General features: G+C 37.3%; 2 protein-coding genes across 9 annotated transcripts; one reads left to right on the top strand and one right to left on the bottom strand.

Annotated features, from left to right (window-relative positions):
• Nucleotides 1-469: 469 nt before the first annotated feature.
• Nucleotides 470-3,020, top strand: msmp2 (microseminoprotein, prostate associated 2). The gene is made up of 4 exons (XM_052583942.1): nucleotides 470-612; nucleotides 1,139-1,249; nucleotides 1,334-1,442; nucleotides 1,518-3,020. Exons 1-4 carry the CDS (start codon nucleotides 540-542, stop codon nucleotides 1,672-1,674), a joined length of 450 nt encoding a protein of 149 aa, XP_052439902.1. The 5' UTR covers nucleotides 470-539; the 3' UTR covers nucleotides 1,675-3,020.
• LOC127978924 (tropomyosin alpha-3 chain) lies at nucleotides 2,449-23,085 on the bottom strand. Of its 8 annotated transcripts, none has more exons than XM_052583936.1 (10): nucleotides 22,819-23,085; nucleotides 21,730-21,855; nucleotides 13,637-13,770; nucleotides 13,415-13,532; nucleotides 12,943-13,013; nucleotides 11,171-11,246; nucleotides 9,659-9,721; nucleotides 8,870-8,939; nucleotides 8,537-8,615; nucleotides 4,603-7,725 (listed from the first exon to the last, which is right to left on the bottom strand). In XM_052583936.1, exons 1-10 carry the CDS (start codon nucleotides 22,930-22,932, stop codon nucleotides 7,722-7,724), a joined length of 855 nt encoding a protein of 284 aa, XP_052439896.1. In that variant the 5' UTR covers nucleotides 22,933-23,085; the 3' UTR covers nucleotides 4,603-7,721. The 8 variants fall into 8 exon arrangements, with proteins under 8 accessions (XP_052439895.1, XP_052439893.1, XP_052439900.1 ...); XM_052583934.1 differs by lacking the exon at nucleotides 11,171-11,246 and adding an exon at nucleotides 12,520-12,595 and having other exon boundaries at nucleotides 22,819-23,081; XM_052583935.1 differs by lacking the exons at nucleotides 4,603-7,725; nucleotides 8,537-8,615 and adding an exon at nucleotides 2,449-3,703 and having other exon boundaries at nucleotides 22,819-23,081.
• Between the last annotated feature and the right edge of the window lie 362 nt (nucleotides 23,086-23,447).

Genomic DNA, 23,447 nt, shown 5'->3' with positions numbered 1-23,447 from the left:
ACAGACACCTTTGTTACAATTATGTAACCACTGAAAAAGCAATATCTAAAAGACAATTTTTTTTTTTTTGCAATTATAGTTAGAAAAAAATATATAATATGCTGTATAGGCATATATTAATATAATATAATATAATATAATATAATATAATAACAAGACTTACATCAGTGAAATGTGCAATGTTGGCAGCCATGGTTCTAATATATATACATATAATATAATATGAGTTACATTAATAAATATATTAAATGTTTTGCAGTTCCTGAAGCCAATTTAATCTCTTTTTTCTCTAATTTCTCTTTTTTTCAGTTATGGTTGTAAAAATGAATAATATAATAGAATATAATAGAAAACTTGGTAATTTAGGTAAAGTTCACCCATCTTATCAGCAGTAAAACATTCTGTGTGCACAGAAAGAAAGAAAAGAGAGAAAGAACAGAGTGAGGGTAAACATAAATGACAGCGGGGGAGAGGTGAAGACGAGAGGAGAGAGATGCAGGTATATAAAGCTGCTGTGTGACAGAGCATCAGTGGAACACATGAACACATTTCCAGACAGAGAACAGAGGACACAAAAACAAGAAAAGAGGGGAAAGGGAAGAATCCTCAAAGGTAAGCTACTGATTTAGCTTTCTTTTTATATTATATGATGCTAAAAGTGTCTATGTGACACTACAAGGATAATTACATTTCAGAAGACATTATTATGCAAAACGTTAAAAAAGGACAAGAAAAACACGAAATGATAAATAGGGATAAATTAAATGTTGTCTTGTAAACATTTTGTATATAATAAATGATACTTTTATCTACCATGTAACAATAGTGACATGATATACATGGGATAACAGGAACAAAGCCAAACTTTTAGTTAATGTTAAAGTTTAGTTAAATTAATGCCATGTAATCATTCATTTTGTACTGCATTTGAATAAACACAAAATTCTATTTTTAAAATTATTAAATTCCCTCCTAATACCAAACTTGCAGTATCCTATCATTTAAATCGGCTTATAATTATTTTTGAAGCATTTTTTAAAAACAAAATATCACTAGTAGCTCACAGTACCTGAATCCAATAATTCAAACGGCTGTGAATAAATAGATCTCATATACGCTCTAATTTTTTTTCTTGTAGACATGCAGCCAAACGAGATGAACGTTTTTCTAGCTGTGTTTTGCGTGCTCAGCATCCTCCAGCTCTGTGACGGAGTATCCAGCAGTGGAGAATGCTACTTCAACTCAAAAGGTAAACTGGACAACACAATACAGTACAGGTTGGGCTAAATATGATGTGTTACCTAAAGTGTTAATGATCACCATTTTGCTGCAGCCAGCTGTGAACACAACGGCCGTGTATTTGACATTGGGGATGTCTGGATAAATGATGAATGCTTCCAGTGTGTGTGTTTCGAGCCGTTTGGAGTGGGCTGCTGTGAACTGTGAGTTTCACGAGTCACTACACACATGCAGGTCAGCAGCTGATGTTGAAGCTCATTGTTTTTACTGTCCTCTAGTGGAAAGCAGCCAGTCGATTACCCGCCCTGGTGCGAGGCCATTAGGAAAGCAGACTCCTGCACAGTTGCTGTGGTGATGAAGGCCAACCATAAACTTCCCTGTCTGTTTGGTGGGAAGAGCCGCCTTTGGAAATCAGAGAACGACGCACTCTTCTAGACTACACTACTGAATTCACTCATGCAAAACACTCATTTAGCCCAAATATACAGATTATTCACCATGTTTAGCCCAAATATACAGATTATTCACCATGTTTACCAATATAAGAAATGTACACACATCGAACAAAAGTTGGGGTCAGGAAGACATTTTACGGTTTTTGAAATGACTATTGATTTAAAATAACTGTTGCCTATTCTATTTTAATGTATTTTCAGTCTTTAGTGTCACGTGATCATTTTAATATATATTTGATGCTAAAGTAACATCTCATTATTAACAATGTTTAAAATAGCTTAATATATTTGCAGAGGATTTTTTGAGGATTAAAAAAAAAATGATCTTACTGACCCAAACATTTGATCATTAGTGCACACACAGTTTGCATTATTTAAAATGATTAAACTACTGAATCCAAGTACAGTAGGGTCTTACATGTCTAATCCCAATCATTTCAGAATGTTTTAAATATATAAAAAAAAATCTAAAATGTAAATTTTTGCTTAAATTTAAAATGACCCGTATGTATACGACTAAAAACTAAAAGCTGAAACTAGCATTTTCCCCATGATGAATAAACAGTACTGATGTCCATCTTGAAACTGTGATATTTGTCTCTAAATAAATATCAGTGACTGTTTGAGAAAGCATTTCTGAGTCTTTATTTCTAGAAAACCACTCAACATATTATTGCTATATAAAATGGAAATAACCTCTGCATATGCAAGGAAACCAGAAGAGACCCAGATCCTGAGAAACACAGGGGTTCAGTGACAGTAAAAATCATGGTCTTTATTTAAAAAAAAGAATTTAGGTATCATTACACAAGATACAGACAGTAACAAAGTGATTACACATCATTGTGGGCTTTTTTCCAGTTAAAACTATGTGTTCACCCCTTTTAATCTTTATACTATAAAGTGTTACATTTCTCTCCCATTTACTGTGTTCATAATACATATTTAGATCTGCACGGCCTTTGGACCTTTTGAATCTGGCAGTGCCACCGCTTTAAACTCACTGAAAAGAATAATAATAAAAAAAATCATCTTCAACCTTTCTTCCCTGGGTAGTATATGGCTCTTTAAAGCAAATAAAACAAACTGAAGAACAAAACTGTCCTCCTGAAGAAACCTTGACTTTCTCTGGCCTGCTCTGCTCAACAGCTGTCCTCTAGAAGCCCATAACAGTGCAGGATATCAAATAGTGGTTTGCAAAACTAAATTTGTGTTAAAATGCAGGGGGATTAAACCCAAACAAATAACGCATATATTACTCAACTCCAAATGGAAGCAAATGCTTTTAATAAAAAAACAAAAAGGTCCTCGAGGCATGGTTGTACATACTTTTACAAGACCACAAGATGTGGTTTTGGTCCCACAACCTGTGACACCGACAAACAGGCAGCAGACAATTGTGCAGGATGAAGAGTGTGAAGAGGTTAGAGGAGAGCAGTGGATCAGCCACCAACAAGACCAGCAACAGGGGGAAATGGATCTAAAGCCAAGCTGACTGCCTAGAAGGCTTTTATGGCACAAAATGTTATGTAAATCAGCCTCAAGTAAAATGAAAAATAATTATTGAGAGTTTTGGCAGATGTGTGGAAAAACTTGCCACAATTGTAAAGCTCTGGTCAAGGACCAAAACAAAAAAAGAGCTACCCTAGGGTTAGCATATAAAATTTGACACTTTAGGAATACCATAGTAGATTCTTCCTGAAATCACTTGGGATTTTCTGAGGAGATGAGCAGTGAAGCGTAAGTGCTCCAGAAAGATTGAAGTACTTTTGAAACAGGGAGGCACCACATTTTTGCTGGTTTGCAGTAGAAAAAGAAAAAGGGATCTGAAAAACAGAAGAATCAGATGTGCAGAGACAAAGAAACCAAATGAGATGAGGGTGTCAGGAAGGAAAGAGGAGGCTTTTTTCCTGCTCCAGGTCTTCCTTAGAAACTATTGAGCTCGCTCAGGGTCTGGTCCAGAGTGGCATGGATCTTGACGTTCTCCTCTTTAGCATCTCTCAGTTTCTCTGCAATGAAAAATATCATAAAAATCCTCCGAAAGACAGCAAAAAAAAAAATGAAGAACTGCTAAACCAAATTGTAATTTAACACTGGTTTATTAGAAAAGTTAAGACTTCACTCGTTCATTAAAGAACCATTATAGATGGTTTTTAAGGCAACCATATTAGGTTGCAAATTATATATTTTTTCAATTATAGAGCACTTTGAGACCATAACTGGATACATTTATATACAGTGTTAAGCTACCTCTACAGATCCTCTGTATCAGCATTATATTTGCCTAACAGTTAAGCTTTAATAATTACTACTTGTGAAACCATTCAAATTTATGGTGATAGATACTGTATATAACATTCATCTCAAATATGTTGGTTTTGTATCCCAGTGTTAAAATTGCGCAACACTGGCATGTCACAGCTTTGCTTTCACCACAGCACCGGAGTAAACAGAACTAAACGATAAACCAATTTTCAGAGAACTTGCAGCTGAACTAGAGCCTTTTAATTTTGCTTTCTGGCATCAGGCCATCTATTGAGACCTCAGAAAGACAAGGACATGTTTTTCAGTAGCTTGCTACAAGGCCACTGTTTTTTTTTTTTGAATAGCTAAAATATTCCTTAATGTGTTCATTTCATACCTTGGTAAAACAATCACATTGCCATTGTTTGAATGATCTAAATAGCTTCTCACACGTGCCAACAGCTGTTCAGCCATTTTGCCAGCTAGCTTCTATTTCTAATGGAAATGGTTCTTTTTTTGGAAATGTGAAAACAGATCTGAATGGGCAGCAAGAATCAATGTTCCTAGACTAAAGAACAGGCCAGCTGCCTGCCCCCGACTGTCTATAATCTATAAAAACCACTACATCTGCTTTTCTAGCCCCCTTCTTTTTCACAAAAAAAGGGAGGCAACCAGTCAAATGAAAGGGAATTTCTGATAGTTAACTCTGTTATGAAAATAAATGGCACCACTAGAACTCAAAAGAGTATCTTCATGGATTTTTACTTTAATGCCCCTAGTGCGAAATTAGCAGATTGCATTTAATGGGATAGTTCAGCCAAAAATGAACATTCTGTTATTAATTACTCACCCTCATATCGTCCAGAAGACCTTTGTTCATCTTCAGAGAAAACATTTAACATTTTTGATGCATTCCGAGCGCTCTGACACAAGAATCCTTACACGATCAAGGCTCAGAAACATAGTAAGGACACGGTTAAAAAATCCATGTGACATCAGTGGTTCAACCGTAGTTTTAGAAAGCTATGAGAATAGATTTTGTGCACAAATAAAACAAAAATAACGACTTCATTCTACAAGTTGTCTCCTCCGTGTTACCCTGTAGTGCCGTTGTAGAGAGTATCCACTGAATGTTAAACAATGTATGCAACGCATGTATGCGAATGTTGTTTTTATTCAGATCAAAGCATAAACAATGTAAACAATATTCACATACAGTGCTGCTTACACAGAACAGCATACATTGTTTACGTATGTGATATTCTCCAAAATGGCGCTATAGGGTTATGCAGAGGAGATGAATTGTTGAATGAAGTCATTTTTTTATTTATTTGTTGCTATATTTCTGAGCCTTGATCATGTTAGGAACCTTGCGGTCTACGGGAGCTCTCAGAATTCATAAAAAATATCTTAATTTGTGTTTGAAGATGAATTAAGGTCTTACAGGTTTGGAACGACATGAGGGTGAGTAAATAATGACAGAATTAAATTTTTGGGTGAACTAATTCTTTAACACTAGTTTGTGTAACGTCTCATTAGGTGTAAATGCATTAATCCTATTACAAGAAAAAAAATGCATAAAGTGCTAAATATTACAAATATGAAGCATAATTGATTTAAGAACTTCCTCCAGTTGGCTTAAATATGTTGTGCATTTGTACCAGGGCTCTCAATGAAAACGAAAGAAATTTTGACAGGAACAGAACCCGACAAACAAAATTGAAATACATTTTTTAAGTTCCAAACAGAATCGAAAATTTGAAATGGCCATTAACCGGTTAATAATGTTATTTCATCATTCCATTTAATATTTTAAATTTGCAGTCAACCAATCACAAATTCCAATAGTACAGCATATACAAATGTAATGCTGAAGCCAACGAGTTTAATGTCGCTCAGCTGCGAACTCATCATAGGCAAGTCACCCTTAGAGTTTATCTGAGGATAGTGTGAGATGAATTCAACAGTTCAAACGCATCTGCAGCGCTTCTGTGAATGGAGAAAGACGAAAAACTATAGGCTTACATAAAAAGGAATAAAGGCATATACACCAAATATATTTCACTTAAATCATATTGACAGATTAACGAAAGGAAACAATGTGCTAAATTATGGTTCATTGTGACAAGTTCCAAAGTTTTCTGAAAGAAAAACGAAACGGCAGAGAGTAGTTTTCTTAATTTTGCAAAAGCTTGACAGCTTTGAGTAATGTCTTGCTTTTGTATAACCAAGCAGCTTTGATATGACCATCACACCGACACAACATAATTTTGCTATATTAAAGTCTGTAGTCATGACCAAAATAAAATGGAGTTAAAGAAACAAATAAAAAAAGTTACACTGCTCCGTTGTACAAAATGTTGTGTTCAGCGTGACCGCGCCTCACTGTGCTGATAAAGCCGATGTGAAGGATGATGTTTTAGGTCAATGAGAGTACAAACACACACACACACACACACACACACACACACACACATATATAAAATAATATTTTAGCATCCAGGTACGTCGGGAACATTGAAACATTTGGGTTTGTACTGAATGGAAAATGTAGGCCGCTTCACCTTAAATTAATTTATTTTTGTATTGAGGTTTTTATAGCCTAAACTTTAGAGGATTTGTTCTGGAGAAAAACTAATAACCGTTTTAATAATGTTTGTAAACATTTAGCTTTAGACTACAGGCATTTTAGCCTTCATTATTTCGGAAAGTAATAGGGTTAATAAAATGCGACGTGAGCTGCAACTTAAGATCTTTTTTTTTTTACTCTCAAAAGGCAGTCTTTTTTTCTTTCAAGTTTTTGTTTTACAATGCAACAAACATTTTTAAATGTCATAAAAATACTTTGATGTCTTTAAAGTGTTGATAGATGTTTTTGGTAGCTTACATTTGGCCAAAATCAAGAAAAGATGATGCTGTATAGGCATAGCGTGTTATTTGCTAAAAGTTAGATCTCTATTTTATCCTTTTCTTTTTGAGTAAAGAAAATGCTGTACTTTATTATTATTATTATGCAAATTATAGGCAAAGATTATTGTTTGTAAAATAACGTTATTTACCGTATTTCTTCCACCTGATACAGTTTTGGAACGGTAATAATATCAGAGGAACGCAGGAACAGATACATTAAAATATAGATTCTGCTTTTAGTGAAAGTTTTTTTTTCCTTTAAGCCCTGATTTGTACACAATCTCTTTTTGAATCCCCCCCCCCAGAGCTTCAAATAGATCAACAGTGATATTATTACCCATAGCTCAAACTTATGATTAACCAGAATTAGTGAAAGATTTTTTTCACGCTTATTAGATATTATTCATGTGCAATCCAAATCTGGTTAACTCTTGATTGCCCATCACCAGCCCATTGTAATAAAGAGAGTCAAGCAGACATTCAAAAAAAGAGCAGAGCTTTTTTTTCCTTCCTTCAATAAACATGGACACAACAAGGCATGAAAAATACAGCAAAGGTCACAAGAGAGAGAGACAAACAACAAGTCTCTAAATAGAATAGAGAATAGAGTAGATAAGAGATCAGATGAGAACAGACATAAGAGGAAGATGTCGGAGGCAGAAAATGAATACCTAAAGAACAGGAATTCAGAAACAGAACGGGGCTTAAATAGAGAATCTGAAACTACAGACACGAGCGCATAGAAAAACACATGAAAACAAGTGTACACAGGAGACCAGAGAAGTGGTAAGCAACAAATACGGACAGTCAGAGAAGAGGAAGAAGAAGAATTTCTTGAAGTCACAGTCAGCTGCGGAACAGTCCAGAAACCCTTTATCTGTAAACAGACACCAACGGTGAACACCTCATGACAATATTTCTACATTTCAGAATGAGGAAAGCTCATACCGAACATGCAAGTGTCAACAAATGTTAATTCTTACATCAATAAAAGCCAAAGCTCTTAAAAACACCTCTCAAAACACCAATTTACGGTTAAAAATCCTTAGTATTCTTAACATGAGCCATAAAAGGGACATATATCGTGGAAAACAGAGTTGTTCAGGTCTGCAACAGGACATCCACGATCCAATTACGCCTATTTATAGAAAGCAAGCCATAAAATGGGCCATTCATAACACTGCATGATAACGAGGTTAGAACTATTAGTAAATTAACATATGACCACCCATGTTTGCATATCAACACTATTCAGTATTCAGAAACATGGAAGGAGTGGGTATTGCGTCTCTTAAAGGCACAGCAAAATCAGCCTGTTTAAAGGAGGATGGAGAAATGTCCCCTTTATCTGTAGTTAAATATGAAACCACTTAAAACTGTCAGCATATAAGTTACTTGACGTGCATGAGTTAGAATCACACTCAAGTTATTGCCCAAGTCATGACATCATTCACACAAACTCAACACAAAAGAAACTTGAAACGATGGCTCCTGTCAACTATTAACTCTTTGTGCCTGAGCTTTAAACTATATAGTTAAAGTATACTATCTGAGATTATGAAGCTCAAGGTTAGGTTACCAATTCAGTCACGAGACTCAAAATCCGCCATTGCAGCAAAACCCGCTGAACTAGCAAAAGCAAACTGTAAGTAGCAGAGCTTCACACACATGCACAAGCCTGTATTTACATAGATGTCATGTCGTTGAGGGCATGATCCAGCTCCTCACTAATGGCCTTATACTTGAGTTTCTGAGCGTAAAGCTCATCTGTTCACACATGGAAAGAAAGAGGACGGAAGAAGTCAGACAAGTGAGAGAGTATGAAAAAAAAAAAAAAAAGAAACTAGGAAAAAAAACAGCAAATAAAGATTATGAACGTCAAAGCAGACAGGAAGGGGACAGTGAGATAACACTATGAACACTATGACCAGTGTAAAAAAAAAAAAAACAAAAAAAAAAAAAAAAAAAGGGATCATATGAAATCCTAATAGAAGGAAAGTGTTAGAGAATGACAATCATACCTTCCAAATCATCAATGGTTTTCTCCAGTTTGGCCACAGACCTCTCGGCAAACTCAGCACGGGTCTCAGCCTAGCAGAGAAATACATGAGCAAAACTCTGCTTAACAAATCAAAATAAAACCTACTGAAAATGTATAAGAAACATGACAATCCATCTAACAATTCTAAAGAGAAAATGTAACATTTCATAATGGAGAAGAGTGTCTCAAATGGGCGCAACACACCCTACAATTCTAGGGAAGGTCTGTCAGTCTGTTAAACAATGGCAGATAGAAATTTGGAAAAGCAATTTTTGCCTTTAAATTTTACTCCTGAGAGAGATAATTTTTTTAAGACAATACCCATTTTGTTAAAAAAAATTAGATAATAATTCCATGCAACTAAGGTTACTGAAATTACACTTGGTTTAACCTAGGTCAAATCTTACCTAGCATTGGATAATTCAAATACTGTTGGCTCTTTGAATTGCTTTTGTTCCTCTTTGCTTTTGATGATAACATCTGCTACCGGTGTACATGTAAATGTAACATGTTTGCAATCAAAGTGACTTAAAAATGAGGAAGCCCTACTAACTCATTTCTCCATTTACTGATACACGATTATAGGATTAGTGTCCGTGGACATCTGTGCTGATGCTGATGGAAAGGTTTCAACAAGTTTGGCCAGCCACTGAACCACATAAACTAGTTATGAAGACAGATATAGTAAATGACTATAGACATTTAGTACACAAGTTAACAAACTTTGGCAACCCCTAATAGAAACCAAACCTTCATGTGAAATTCTCACCTCCTTCAGCTTATCAGTGAGGATCTTGATTTCTTCCTCATACTTGTCTTCCTTCTGGGAATACTGTAGGGAAAAGACGAGAGTAAGTTGGGGTGGGGTCTTCTGAGAATCTTATAAACACAGTATGCGCACCGCACACACACACACAGTTCTGTATTTTGGGTTTGGCACCCTTCAAACAGACTGATTTCTTGACACTTTAACACTGACGTTTCTACAACAGCTCTTAAAGCGAAAAGTAACACAGTTGTCTGTTTTGACATTAGGAGGCATGTTTTTCTCCCTTTTTTAAGGGAAATCTCTATGCAGGCTGGCTGAGTCCTAGCCTGCTGTTGTTCTGCAAGGCTTGTGACATGATGGCTGAGATTGCCGCTGTGTGCTGCCAGAGCTTTAAACAGATCAGGACATGTGCGCAGGAATGCAGCTGCAACATCAACAAAACACCAGATACGACAAAAAAGGGAAAAACAGCCAGGATTCAGAATTCAAGGTGGAGCGACTTGCATAGTGCGTGTCATATATATATATATATATATATATATATATATATATATATATATATATATATATATATATATATATATATATATTACATACACAGACAAAAAATTTATATAATCCTTTTAATATATTAAGAATTTTTATTAAAATGGCTGATACCCAATAATCCCTGATACTTTATATCCATACTTTTTAGTCAAATTTACTCAAAAGTGATCAAGAATACAGTTATAACAGTATAAAAAAAAAAAAAAAAAAGTACTTATTGGAGGGTGGGGTAGTAGACTTTCTATAGACTGTGGACTTTTAATAGTTCAACAAACACCATCACTTATGCAAACTCTGATGTGCATCAAACAACAGATTTGATTAGAGAAATAAATGAGATCCAATAATAGGATTCCATCTAAAATTCTTCTGTACTGTAACACACAGCATGCGGCAGAATCACATGCAAATGAACGGGCGTTTCTCTGTCATAAGTGGTCTCATGCAACACAGCATTCATTAGCGTCACTTCTGCTTTATTAGTCTAAAGACATCAGAGACCGGTTGCGCTTGATTCTGTAAGAAACCAAAATGGTGACACTTCATTTATTTCATTACGCAACAGTGCTTCAGGCCTCTCATCTAAAGGTGATGGAAAGTGATAGGGGGTCTTCACTGTATCCCAGTGGCCAATTACAGCTTTTTCTAGCTGTAATGGTCTACCGCTGTAATCTGGTCTGACATATGTGGCCTTTTGCTTCAGATGATGATATAAAGCCATACACCAGGCAAAATGTCATTTGTAAATGAGAGCGTTCGTGTTACGCTCACATGACCAGTTTGATCACTGGTTTGGTAATTAGCAAGCTTATATTTGATTGTCTGGAAGGCAATTTGCAAGGCACATTTGTGGGGATTGAATCAGAGGGCCTTTGAGGGTAAAAAAATAAAAATAAAATTCAACACTGCAACCAGTCAGAGATTGTGCAGAAGGAAACACACACACACACACACACTCCCTACCTTCTCAGCCTGGGCCTCCAAACTCTTAAGATTGTTGGTGACATTTTTCAGCTCCTCCTCCAGCTCAGCGCATTTGCTATATACAGAGCAGCCGTTTTGATTTTGAAGGAAGCAGAAAAGAAAGGGGCACAGGGCAAAGGGAAGACATGAAGACAAGCCACCAGCAGTGACAGAGTAATAGAGATGATGTTAAACACATGAACAGCAGAAGAGAAGCCTTTAATGATTGGCTGGGAGGGAAGGTTCACTTAAAAATAATACGGTCGTTTCCTTGACCTCATGTCATTTAAAACTAATATCACTTCCTTTCATCTGAAGACACAAAAATATGATATTTTGCAGCCCTGCTTAAACATGAGCATACAATGAGAGATTTAGGAGCTCTAAAAATGACAAAAGATTTGATTAAATAAATGCATCCTTGGTGGAGTTTTATTTTTATTTTTTATGTTGACTTTCAGCTAAATCATTTAAAATGCGGTGCCTGAATGGCTTTTGAATTTGTGTCAAGGTAAATAGTACACATGGCATAAACAACTTTTTTAGTACTTGTCATTTTTGGAGCTTGAAAGCCCACATCATCATATGAAAAACAGGAAAATCTGCAAACTATCTTCTTACAGTAGTTACACAGAAGAATCATAAGCGTTTCAAAACAACATTAAAGAAATTATTTATCCAAAAATTGAAATTATTTACTAAAGTGTGTAAATGTAGTGTATTTGTGTTGTCTTCCTATGCCAAAAGTGCTTGGTTTTGGACTTATTGCACATATGGAATATCTAGTAACCCTCAGTTTATTTGATTCTGTGTGGTGATGTGTGCAGAGTTTGTGTGTCAAGGAAGCAAAACTAGTGCGATTCTAAAACTGAAAGCTGTCATGAGCCGTTCTGAACAGTTTGTTTTGGAACATGGACACATAGGTTTTGGCTTTAGGCAGAGAAGACATAAAAACGCACAGCGACTGAAGCGTGTTACATGCACATCATTCCACTATCAAGGAAACAACTCATGCAACTTAAGCAAAAATTATATCTTGAAGTGCATGGTTAGAGGAGTGGGCAGAAGGTGGAAAGATGGAGGGATAGGGTGGAAAGATGAACCAGGTAAAACAGCAGAAGCACAAGATTTAAAAACGGCCAGTGCTGGAGGGAGGAGTCCTGTTTTTTACTCTTCTTGTTCTTTGCTAGTTCACTTGCTCGCTTTCATTTAAGTATTCAAAATCCAGATCCAGCTAGAAAGCAACATTCTCCCAATTGTCTGTGCATCCCACGTCTCCAACAAACACATAAGTGGCCACATAACCTCCAACATTTAAACACAGAATTTTGCAACTAGTGTATATATACCTTCTCATCTGAGGCCTGCAGAGACTTCAGTGTCTGGTCAAGAGCTCTCAGCTCCTCCTCCATCTGCTTGACATGGCTGTTAGTTTGAGTGGGGAGGGGAAGGTATGTCAGGTCAAAGGTCACACATGCCCAAACACAAATGAGAAAGGGAGGGGGACATATGAATTTAAGGGGATGGAGTCAAGCCAATGAATTCACTCACACACTCTCCCTCGCTCACACACACAAAGAAGGATTATGGTTATGATAGAGCCTTCCTATTGTCATGCAAAATGAGGCATTTTCTCACGCTGAGAGAACAATGAATTTTAATAGGACTAAATGGACATTAAGAAAAGAATATGAGCTAAAGGAGGACAGTATGTGTGGTCTGTACTTAGAATAAATGTGTTTGATTATGTATATTTTGAATCGGAGATTAACCTCTCAGCAAGCTCTGCTCTCTCCTCTGTACGCTCCAACTCTCCCTCAACGATCACCAGCTTACGTGCCACCTGTAACACATCAATAATTCATTGTCAATATTTTGTCATAACTTTGAATGTTAACTTTATGTAACATTAAATCTAACTTTGAGGAAGATGGTGTAGTTAAATTAGCCATCAAAGAGGTTTCTGTGAATTGTAATAAAGCTGATAATAATTATTAAATAATTATAGTAATATAAATTACGTGAAGAATATTCTTTTTAATTTTGCCTTGGCAACTGAAGTAACGCTTGGGTTAATATACCAATGACTAAACCAGAAAAATAAAAATGTTTTCATTAAATTAAAAATAATATCAAATTAAAACCCTAATAAAAATAAAAAAATAAATTGAAAAAAAAAAACAGCAAACAAATAAATAAATTCAAATATTAATAAAACGTTTACAGTAACACTGGTTAAATTACCTCCTCATATTTGCGGTCGGCCTCCTCAGCAATGTGCTTGGCCTCCTTGAGTTGGATCTCCTGGAGCTCCATCTTCTCCTCATCCTTCAGAGCCCTGTTCTCAATCACCTTCATCCCTCTATTCCATAGAGAGGGAGAATTAAACGGAAATAGGGCAAGTTAGGGTGGGAAGAATGAGGATGCATCACTCTGAATGCGTATGCCTGACTAGGGCACACTTACCTCTCGCTCTCATCTGCGGCCTTCTCCGCTTCCTCCAGCTTCTGCAGGGCTGTGGCCAGTCTCTCCTGAGCACGATCCAACTCTTCCTCAACGAGCTGGATACGCCTGTTCAGAGAGGCCACCTCTGCCTCAGCCTACAATGCAAACATGACAAAACGACAGGAGATTAGTACAGATACACTATTCCACTGAACTCCAAGGGCCACACGGGGAGCGTGATGCGAGATAAGAAACAGGAAGATGAGGAAACACCGGGATAATCTAAGAACCAAGACGACTTGGCGACAAACGTGGAGTCAAAACTGGAAACAATGAGGCAATGGAAAAATGACATGTGGTGGAATCATCTGGGAGCTTCTGCTTAAGCAGATCACCACTATGTTTGCAATGGGTAATTATTTTGTGATGAGTGAGTGTGTAGAGTGACTAAAATTGTTTAAGCAAGGCAGCACTATAAACAATGCTCTGACTAAGGATAGGGATTACTAAAATAATTGTTCCAAACATAATTTTATCATGGAACATGTCACACTCTTTGAGTTATGGACATGAATGCTGGTTTAAGTCGTGGCCTAGTGGTTAGAGACTTTGACTCCTAAACCTAGGGTTGTGGGTTCGAGTCTCGGCTGGCAATATCACGACTTGGGTGCCCTTGAGCAAGGGACCGAACCCCCAGCTGCTCCCCGGGCACCGCAACATAAATGGCTGCCCACTGCTCCGGGTGTGTGTTCGCAGTGTGTGTGTGTTCACTGTTGTGTGTGTGCACTTTGGATGGGTAAAATGCAGAGCATGAATTCTGAGTATGGGTCACCATACTTGGCTGAATGTAACGTCACTCACATTAAAACATGTTGCTTACTGAAGAAATGTGCACTATGACTTTCTAATGTTCAACCAGTGGACGGAAAAGAGACATAGCGGTGGGCCTTTTTGATCTGATAAGCAGTCATTCAGTCAGTCATTCACCATTGCACCTTCCTAGCCACACCCTAGCAACCATATAAGAATCAAAAACATCATGGGCATGGGCTTTTGAGCGTACTCTTGGGGCTTAATATGTACCTAGACTCTTTAAAACACGTCAAAATCTCTTCAGACTGAATTAATTACAAGGTTATCAGTTTAATTCTAGCAGCAATATCTGAAATGGCTATTAGTATTGTCAGAAACTATAAATCTTTTTTGTATGGGTAGCAATTGTTTCATTTATTAGAACGACTGAATAAGGAGGGGCACCTCTACAAGTTTATAGAAATTAATTAACATTTTAATAAAAAACTGAAGATGTACATGGTTTATACAGAAACATCGACAGTCTAAAACCACTGACGATTTTACTCTGCGGTCCCGAGGCGCAAAATCAGGTTAACAGACGTGAGGCCCGCGCCTCGTCAGCTGAGAGACAGCGCTCGTGCACAGCTTCCGGATATGACGACACCACTAACAAACACTGGAGTTTCGCTCCTAATAAGGACTGAGGAATCTAAAGTCTGCGGGGTGAGTTCATCTGTCTGAATGCCAATGAGACGGAAGACATGGTTGAGTGATAAGCGACTTAAAGCACAAACAACATCCAACCCGGACGAGTGTCTAATTCAATTAAAACTAACAAATGTTGGCAAATGTTAAAATGGGCTACTAACACAGCCCAAAACATGTGAACAACTCAAAGTCCCGAGATGAGCACCTGATGACCCAGATGTTAACGTGCTCGAATGATAACGTACAGATGACGCAAAAGCACTATTTCATCACAGAATTACACAAATTAATGGTTCTATACAGAACCAGACAAGAATGAGTGATTCAGCGGAAACTATTTTGTTACTTCCTTTAGGCCTCACCAGTAAAAATCCAGCAAACAGTGTGAGACTAAGAGGATGAGCTTAATAACATTTGAGGTTAGCACATCTAAGAACGCAACGTGACAGGTCTTCGCACGATTTTTGCATCGCTATACGCCAATATATCTCTAGGTTTTGCATTTATTTAATGAACTGTAAACACGGATAACCTACAAACGAAGATCTTCAATGAAGACGACGAGTCAATTTGTGCATTAGCTTGTAGGTTTTGCAATAACGATCTAACCAGCCCATCTCTTCTCAGACCAGTTGGTTTGGAAAAAAAAAACATAGTTGTCACAGACCACCCTAAGCGCATACGTAATGTTTATTAGATATCGAAATACGTTTAATAGGATTAAAAAAACATTTTGTTCGTACAGGGCGTTGAATCTGGGCGTGAAAGTAGAAACGCACGATGTGTTGCACAAATGCATATGATACAACGTAGCGACTGTGTAGAGAAATGAGACGATTTAAGGTGAATAAATGTATCGGGGTGATTGATACACTTGATTGATACACTTACCTGCTCCCTGGCACGCTTCTCTTCTTCGACCTGTCTCTGCAGAATCTCGGCCCTTTCTTCTGCCTCATCTGCCTGCTGTTGTAAAACTTTGATCTTTCTCTTCACTGCATCGATGCTGTTGGATCCGGCCATTGTAATGTGTTACTTTAGGAGTAGTGTGGACAGATAAATCAGATTCCTCTCGAGCAGTGTAGTGGACCGAGCCGCGAAGACAAGGAGAGAGAAAAAAAACAGCCCAAGGAAGGCACCAACGCCCCGCCAACAAGTCAAACACAGAGCGAGTGAAGTAACGCGAGGATCAGATGTTTCACGCGCTCGTCTCTTTGATTGGACCGAGGCTTCCTTGATTTCTATTAGATAGAAATAATAATGTTTGTAAAAAGAAAATCAGGAACGAGATGTATAATCTCGGCCAGGATGTTGTGAGGCTGAATTTAGCGCGAGCAAAGAGGTGTTAAGCGTTTTGATGTTCAAGCAGGCGTACGGTTTCTCATTCGAATTAATGAATGGGTTTTTAATGTCATGAAGTCTTTCTTCCCTCCCCTTGCTTTTTCTTCACCCAATTTGCTCAGTTGCCTGAACTTTTCCTTTTTTTCGGCTCACTTCCGGATACCCCACCCAGTCCCCAACGGTTTAAGGACTGAGAACTGTGGTGTTAACTGATCCTGGATCAGCGGCAGCGCAGAGTCAGGTCCCAGTGGAACGGGTTCACGGTTGATCTCCGGTCAGCAGGGGTTTTTTTGCGGTCTGCGTAATTCTTCCGGAAGAGGCGCCCTTGTTTTACACGTGTCCTGGCCAGGTAGATGACGTAACAGCGAATAAATCATTGGCATTCCTGGCCACTCCTTAAAATTCAGGGATGAGCTCGCTATTGTGATCATTAGGATGTTTGGAATTTTGAGAAGGAATTTGAGTTACTTTTTTAAGTATGGTAGAAATTATTAGCTTTAGTTCGTGACTCATATTTTTGAATTACCTTCAATAATCATGTTTTGCCATGATTCTTATTCATGGTAGCTCAGTTCTCAGTAGCGGTTCTACTTAGGGTGACAACTTTAAATTGTTTAAAATAAGTTGTCTCAAAATGCTTTATCACTTTAAAAAATATACATTTAAAATGTAAAAAAACTTTATTTATATAGTGATTTATTCAATACACATCTTAAGGTATTAAAAACTGAAGTAACAGAATGAGTGATGCTAAATTGAAGTATAAGACCAATCAAAATTCTGCTGTAAAGTAGCTATTAAATACAACAATGTTGATATTCAGGTTGAGTCAGTTCAATGTTGATTCAGTTCAGTTCAATATCAGCTGACGTTACAAAATGTGTTAATTTCTAACAAATTTGATTCAGTTTTTAAGCAACTAGACAATAGTGGCAATCATTCAACTCAGTTCAGTCCAAGTTTTGTTCATATCCAATAGTGTCTGTGCAGTCAAATCAGTGACTTTACTGAATATTATATGTCTTTAAACCCCAACTAAGCAAGCCAAAATTGTTAATGTTAATGCAATCAATGAATTAATTAATAAAGCAAAGTAATGTTAACACGATTAGTACCATATCATAATGAAATGATTCATTATTACATTTTGGTGCTTTTCTGACAAATAAAATGAGGTGTTTTGGTCTTAAGTGTCATCTGTAAAACTTCAGAATCAGCATCTGCTGAATTATGTATGTCATATTTAGGCTGTAAATGAGAACAAGGAGTGTTACAAATCCTTTACTAGTCATTACGTGTATTGTTGGAGTCAAAGTAAGTTCCTGTGCTCTTGAGCAAACAAACCCTGATTCAGAGAAATGACAAAACCACAGTCATATATTTTCATGTGTCAATATGTCTGACAGATGGCCGCACTGGAGTGATAACACAAGTGTGGACATTGATAAATCTGTTGTTCGCTTGCCTGTAATAAAAAACAGACCAAAATGTTTTGACTTTTATTTTAGTTTTTAACCAATATTCATACCATAATAATAATAGGAATAATTTTTATCATCAATATTATTGTTATTACAACATTAATGATTACACATAATATCAGATATTACATTTAAATACTTTATATGTTATATATATATTAAATATTATATGTTATGTTTGTATTGTTGTAGTTTAATCATTTTTTTACTTTTTGTTTAAAAGAAGCAGAGATAAATCAATAATCACAATTTCTTCTGCATATAGGCATATAAACAAAAATAACCAGCATTGGTAGTAAAAATACTGGCAGATTTCTATTATATGGGCCTGCCATAGATATTATATATATATTATTTGTGTTGTGTTATATTGGACTGTATTTAGTTGTGTTATAGCTAATATGTATGTTTTTTTTTATTGTTTTTTGTTTTTATAATAACTTTTGAGGAATGGCTATTGAAACTGAGAAATTTGAACAATGCGTAACTGCATCTTTCTGTTGATTCAAATAGTCTGACATTGTGATTTAGATTTAAGACTATTGAAAGATTCCGTTCTAGAATTTACCCACTGCATTACATGAGTGTCATAAAAAAGAATCCAGTGAACAAGCTGAAGTCACAGGTCTGGGCAAAACTGAACAAGACTATAGTAATGTTGCGTGTCTGTCTGTCGTACATTGTGTCCTGAACACTGTTTAAAGTATGCCCTAAGCTATGATTTTATATGTTGATTGTAATTCTTACTTCAAAGACTTTTAATATTGGCATACCTTAACAGTTTACTCAGATCAGTGTTAAAGGATAAGGAATGTTGACTGATCCTGAATCATTCTGCTGTAGAAATGCACCGCAAAATCAAGTTGCATCATAATTTCCTGTTTCACCCCTCGCGTCTCCCTTCACTAGTGGGACAGGCACTTTTTATCATGTGTTACCCCCATCTCACCAGATGATGGCGCCAGATGATCTAGATTGACACAGCATGAACCTCCACTCATATGATCATAAACTATTTTTCAGTATGCTTGATATTCTCTTCTGCTCGACAAGGCTGCATTTATTTAATTAAAATATACAGTAAAAAAAAACAGTAATACTTTGAATATATTTTAAATGTGACATTTGAATGTACTTGTGATGGCAAAACAGAATTTTCAGCAACGTTACTTTAGTCTTCTGTGTCATGTGATCCTTCAGAAATCATTCTGATATGCTGATTTTATAAAGAAACTTTTCTTATTAATGTTAAAACAGTTGCACCATCTAGTATGTTATTGTGAAACTAATGTGTGGCAATTTGTTTTGCTGCTGTTTAAGATTTAATCTACTGTGATAAGAAATGAAAAGTGACAGAACAGAGCATTTGAACTGTCACTGAGAGTGTTTTTGTCTGGGCTGATAGAAAAACTGAGACTTGTGTCTGTAATGGCCTTTTGACTTCATAGGTTATAAGTGACGAGGCTCAAGGCTTGACATTCTGACCTCAAGACACACTCACATAAACACATGCTCACTTACATCAACATGGTAAGACCCACTCATCCACCCGCAGCAGCTGGACACATATTTCCTTAAGCATTTGGGAGGCCCAAGAAACTGTGGCAATGTTCTTAGTATTTCAGTTCTACATTTATGGATGTATGCATACATTTTTGCACCAAGGTTGTATCTATCCTCAACCTCTTACATTGTCACCATGATTGCTCTGGACACTGTTAGGATGCTATAGCTCTATTAAAAGGGTACACCCACAGATTGAAACCGGATCACTGTGTCTGCTCGGCCTGTCTGTCAAGCTCACACTGCATGATGATGAGTGACTAATTGGACTCCAAATTACCACTTAATCCAACTGGGTTTATTGCAAAACTCTTTTTAACTATGTACGTTAGCAAGACAGTGATAGCTTGGTGGTAAAGTTTTTTGGCATAAGGTTTGGATGAAAATAGATTTCAAAGCAACAGCTGTAATGAAGGCAACCCACGCTCACCCTCAGTTTGGAGCTACTGTCCTCATGCTGCTTGTCTGATTAGCGGTTGCCAGATTCAAAACAATAAATCCTACTTGTATGACAACGTTATATTACAGCATGTCTCCTTATGGTTCTGACATGAAATCTTTTTCTGCTCTCCCTCGCTCTGTGAGGTCAGAGATGATCTCCTAGCCTGTCAAGCTAGAGTTCAGCTGGTTTAGATGGTAAACAAACTGGATTTAAGCTGTGTTTTTTCCCATGTACTGTTTTTTTATTCTAGATGAAACAATACAATATCTCACTACCTCTCTATCTTTTACACACAGTCTTCAAAGCCTGTGGTATTCAGTACATCTTCTGAAGGCCGAATTTTATGACAACAGGTGTGCCGGCTATATCCGGAGCCCAGAACAAAGGGACAGCGACAGGCAACAGATAGACATACTCGGTGTAACAGAGTTGAGCGTGATGCCGCAGCCTTAGTTTAGAAGTCAAAGAAGGAGTCGAGTTACACAATGGTTAACAATGAGTTGCCTTTTTCTTAATTGGAATTAATCAGTTCTTGAGATGTATATGTATGAAAGCATTAGCAAATTGTCGATGTTGATAAAAGCTAGTATTTTTCATAAACACTTCAGAAGAACAATACTGAAAATGCAAGACTCGGAAAAGCTTTAAACCTCTACTAAGAGTCTGTTCATGCCTGGAGTGTTCATTCTTCTGTTCATTGTGTTCCTCTCACAAACACTGATTTACAGCCCTTGCTGCTTAATCAGCTGTCTCAAGGTAGTCATTTTCTCACTGAGGCCTGCAGGCAAGAGTGCGCAGAATATCACCCACACGTTTTGTCACCTCATGTGTGAGTTATGGATAAGTTGGGAACCAAGAACTTATTCGGATTCCGAATAAACCAGTTCAATTAAAAAATAAAATGAAATTAGATTAAATTTAATTAATAAATTAAATAAAAATGGCCTACCGGGACTAAATGACATTCACTTAACGATTCTCAAAAGTACATTTGTCTACCAGTGTGGACAGAATACCACAAAATAGCACATTTGAAATATAAAAGAGATCCTTTATTTAGTGTCCCCAAAACATTGCTACTGAATTCTGAATTACAAGCTGAATCCTGAACGAATGACTCTAATGAGCCGGGTCTTTTCAGTGAATCAACAACATGAAGCGCTACAAGTGTAGTACAGTTCTCGAACAAATGACTCTTACGAACTGATTCTTTTTAGTGAATCGACAACATACAGAGCAGTGTTGTCTGATTCTGAACGAATGATTCTCCTGAACCATTTATGGAATGAATGAACAACATACAGCGCAACCATTGTAGGCTATAAGTATAGCTATTTGTTCTCAAACGAATGACTCTAATGTGTCGATTCTTTTTAGTAAATCAAACACATACTGCTTAGCTAACTGTGAAACCTGACTGGTCATATGGCATTGTGTAAACACATTACGTGCGTTGTCATAAGTGAAATAAATGAAATATATATTTTCGATTGTTTAGTTTTTGTTTATATAGTGTTTTTAATATACTATAGGTTTAGGCCAGTTATTGAACTGCATTCATGCTGCCTCTAAAAAGACTGTGAAAATTGTTGAAAAAAAAAACAAAACAAAAACATTGATGTGAGGAAGTCAGTCTGGCTAGCTGACATTGCAGTCAAAAAAGGGGGCAGTGGTGACAGTGTCAGCTGTGGAGGAGTGAATGGAGAGAATGAGAGGAATGGAGGTTCAAGTGTTGCATTAGTGTTTGTGTGTGATTTGGTGCTTTCGGATCATCAATCACTCACATCTGCAGCTTTCTTCTCAGATATCTCCAGTTTCTCCTGGGCATCCTTCAGGGCCTCTGAGTATTTATCCAACTCATCTTCAGTTCCCTTCAGTTTCTTCTGCATCTGAATCAGCTCATCCTCATGCTGGGCGAAAGAAAGAAAGAAAGGAAATATGAGAGTGAAGGAGATAGAAAGAGAGGGGGAGAGAAATATTACCGGTATGAAATCATCCACTATTATACAACTTCACACATACCCTCGTACCCCCATCACGTCTGCCTCAAGCTGGTACATAGCAACACTTTCCAGTGTCTTTTTGCCCTTGAGGTGATGAGTTGAGATATGCAGCTTACCAAAGCTATAACTTGTCTAAATGTGAATATAAATACCCTCACAGGCAACCCAAAACTTTCACACATCCTCAGCCCTATCCCCAACTCCCTTCTCCATCTCTCGCTAAGACTCTGTTTATCCGCCCTGCATTCTTTCAGTGGCAGATCACAGGCTTGCAATTGCTTCAAAGTGCTGGGGTCAGTATCATAGACTTCATATATCAAGCCTTGGTGCTGGGCGCTTGTTTTCCAAGAAGGGTTTTAGGCAGTTGTCAGCAATGACCAGGTGCATTATATATATTACATACTCAGATAGTCCAATCAAAAGCGAAAGTTCTGGCATAATTTACTCCTCTCAAGTTTGGGTTTCTTCCTTCTTTGGAGCACAAAATAAGATATTTTGAAGAATGTTGGTAACCAAGGAAGTCATTCACACATTCAGTATATCTTCTTTTGGTTTCCACAGAAGAACGAAGGTCATACAGCTTTGGGAATGTTCATTTTTGGGTGGACTATACCTTTAACAAATGCAGATATTGTAAAATGACTTAGATCTTCATCTCAAATTCAGATCGGTTTTGGTCCAGAATGAAAAAAGTGGGTCTGTGGTGCATTAAGCATTCAAACCACATCTTAAATTATTAAACATTTGGTCCTCCAAATTAAAAAGCTCACTGTAAACATCAGCGCTGAAATGAAGCATCTCCAACCTGTCCCATTTAGTCAATATAAGTTTTAGTTTTCTCAACCTTTGACCTTTCCACCTCCGCCTCACCTGTTTGCTTCTGTCCTCAGCTGCTTTCCTGTCTGTCTCTGCTTGCTCGGCCTGGTCCAGAGCGTTCTCCTTATCCAGCTTGAGCATCATCATCTTCTTCTTAACGGCTTCCATCTTAGCGTCTGTGAGTAGGGCTCACGGTACCAGAAACAGAAAGTGGCAGTGCAGTAGATGAGGGCTAGTGGTTTAGGAACAGGAGCTGGTCAAGAGGGAAATGTGGACAGAGAAAGAGAGAGAGAGGGAGTAAAGTGGAGAGAGACCAAACTCAGCCAGGGATAGTGGGAAGTCATTTATATCTTGGGGCATCAGGCCCCGCCCAGTTTCTAATAAACCCCGCCCACTACTCATTATAGCACACCTAATACAGTCATGTTTGGGGTCTGATGTGGCGATGATGTAGTGATGTGATGTTGGTTCTCAGGACCTTATCATAATTAACTATATGTTGTCAGCAAACTATAAATTAATTCCAGAAAGCTTTCACGTACATATTTGTTTTTTTCTTGTACAACTATTGTTTTCATCCTTCTCTTCTTAAAGATCATTCCATTCTGAAAGAATGAACTGGAAGATATGACACAACAAAGACAAGAATGGACGTCAGTGGACAGAGCTGTGGTTCGGCTATA

Source organism: Carassius gibelio, chromosome B19, assembly GCF_023724105.1.
Source record: "Carassius gibelio isolate Cgi1373 ecotype wild population from Czech Republic chromosome B19, carGib1.2-hapl.c, whole genome shotgun sequence".
NCBI lineage: Eukaryota > Metazoa > Chordata > Actinopteri > Cypriniformes > Cyprinidae > Carassius > Carassius gibelio.
This window is presented reverse-complemented; position numbering and strand designations above follow the sequence as displayed.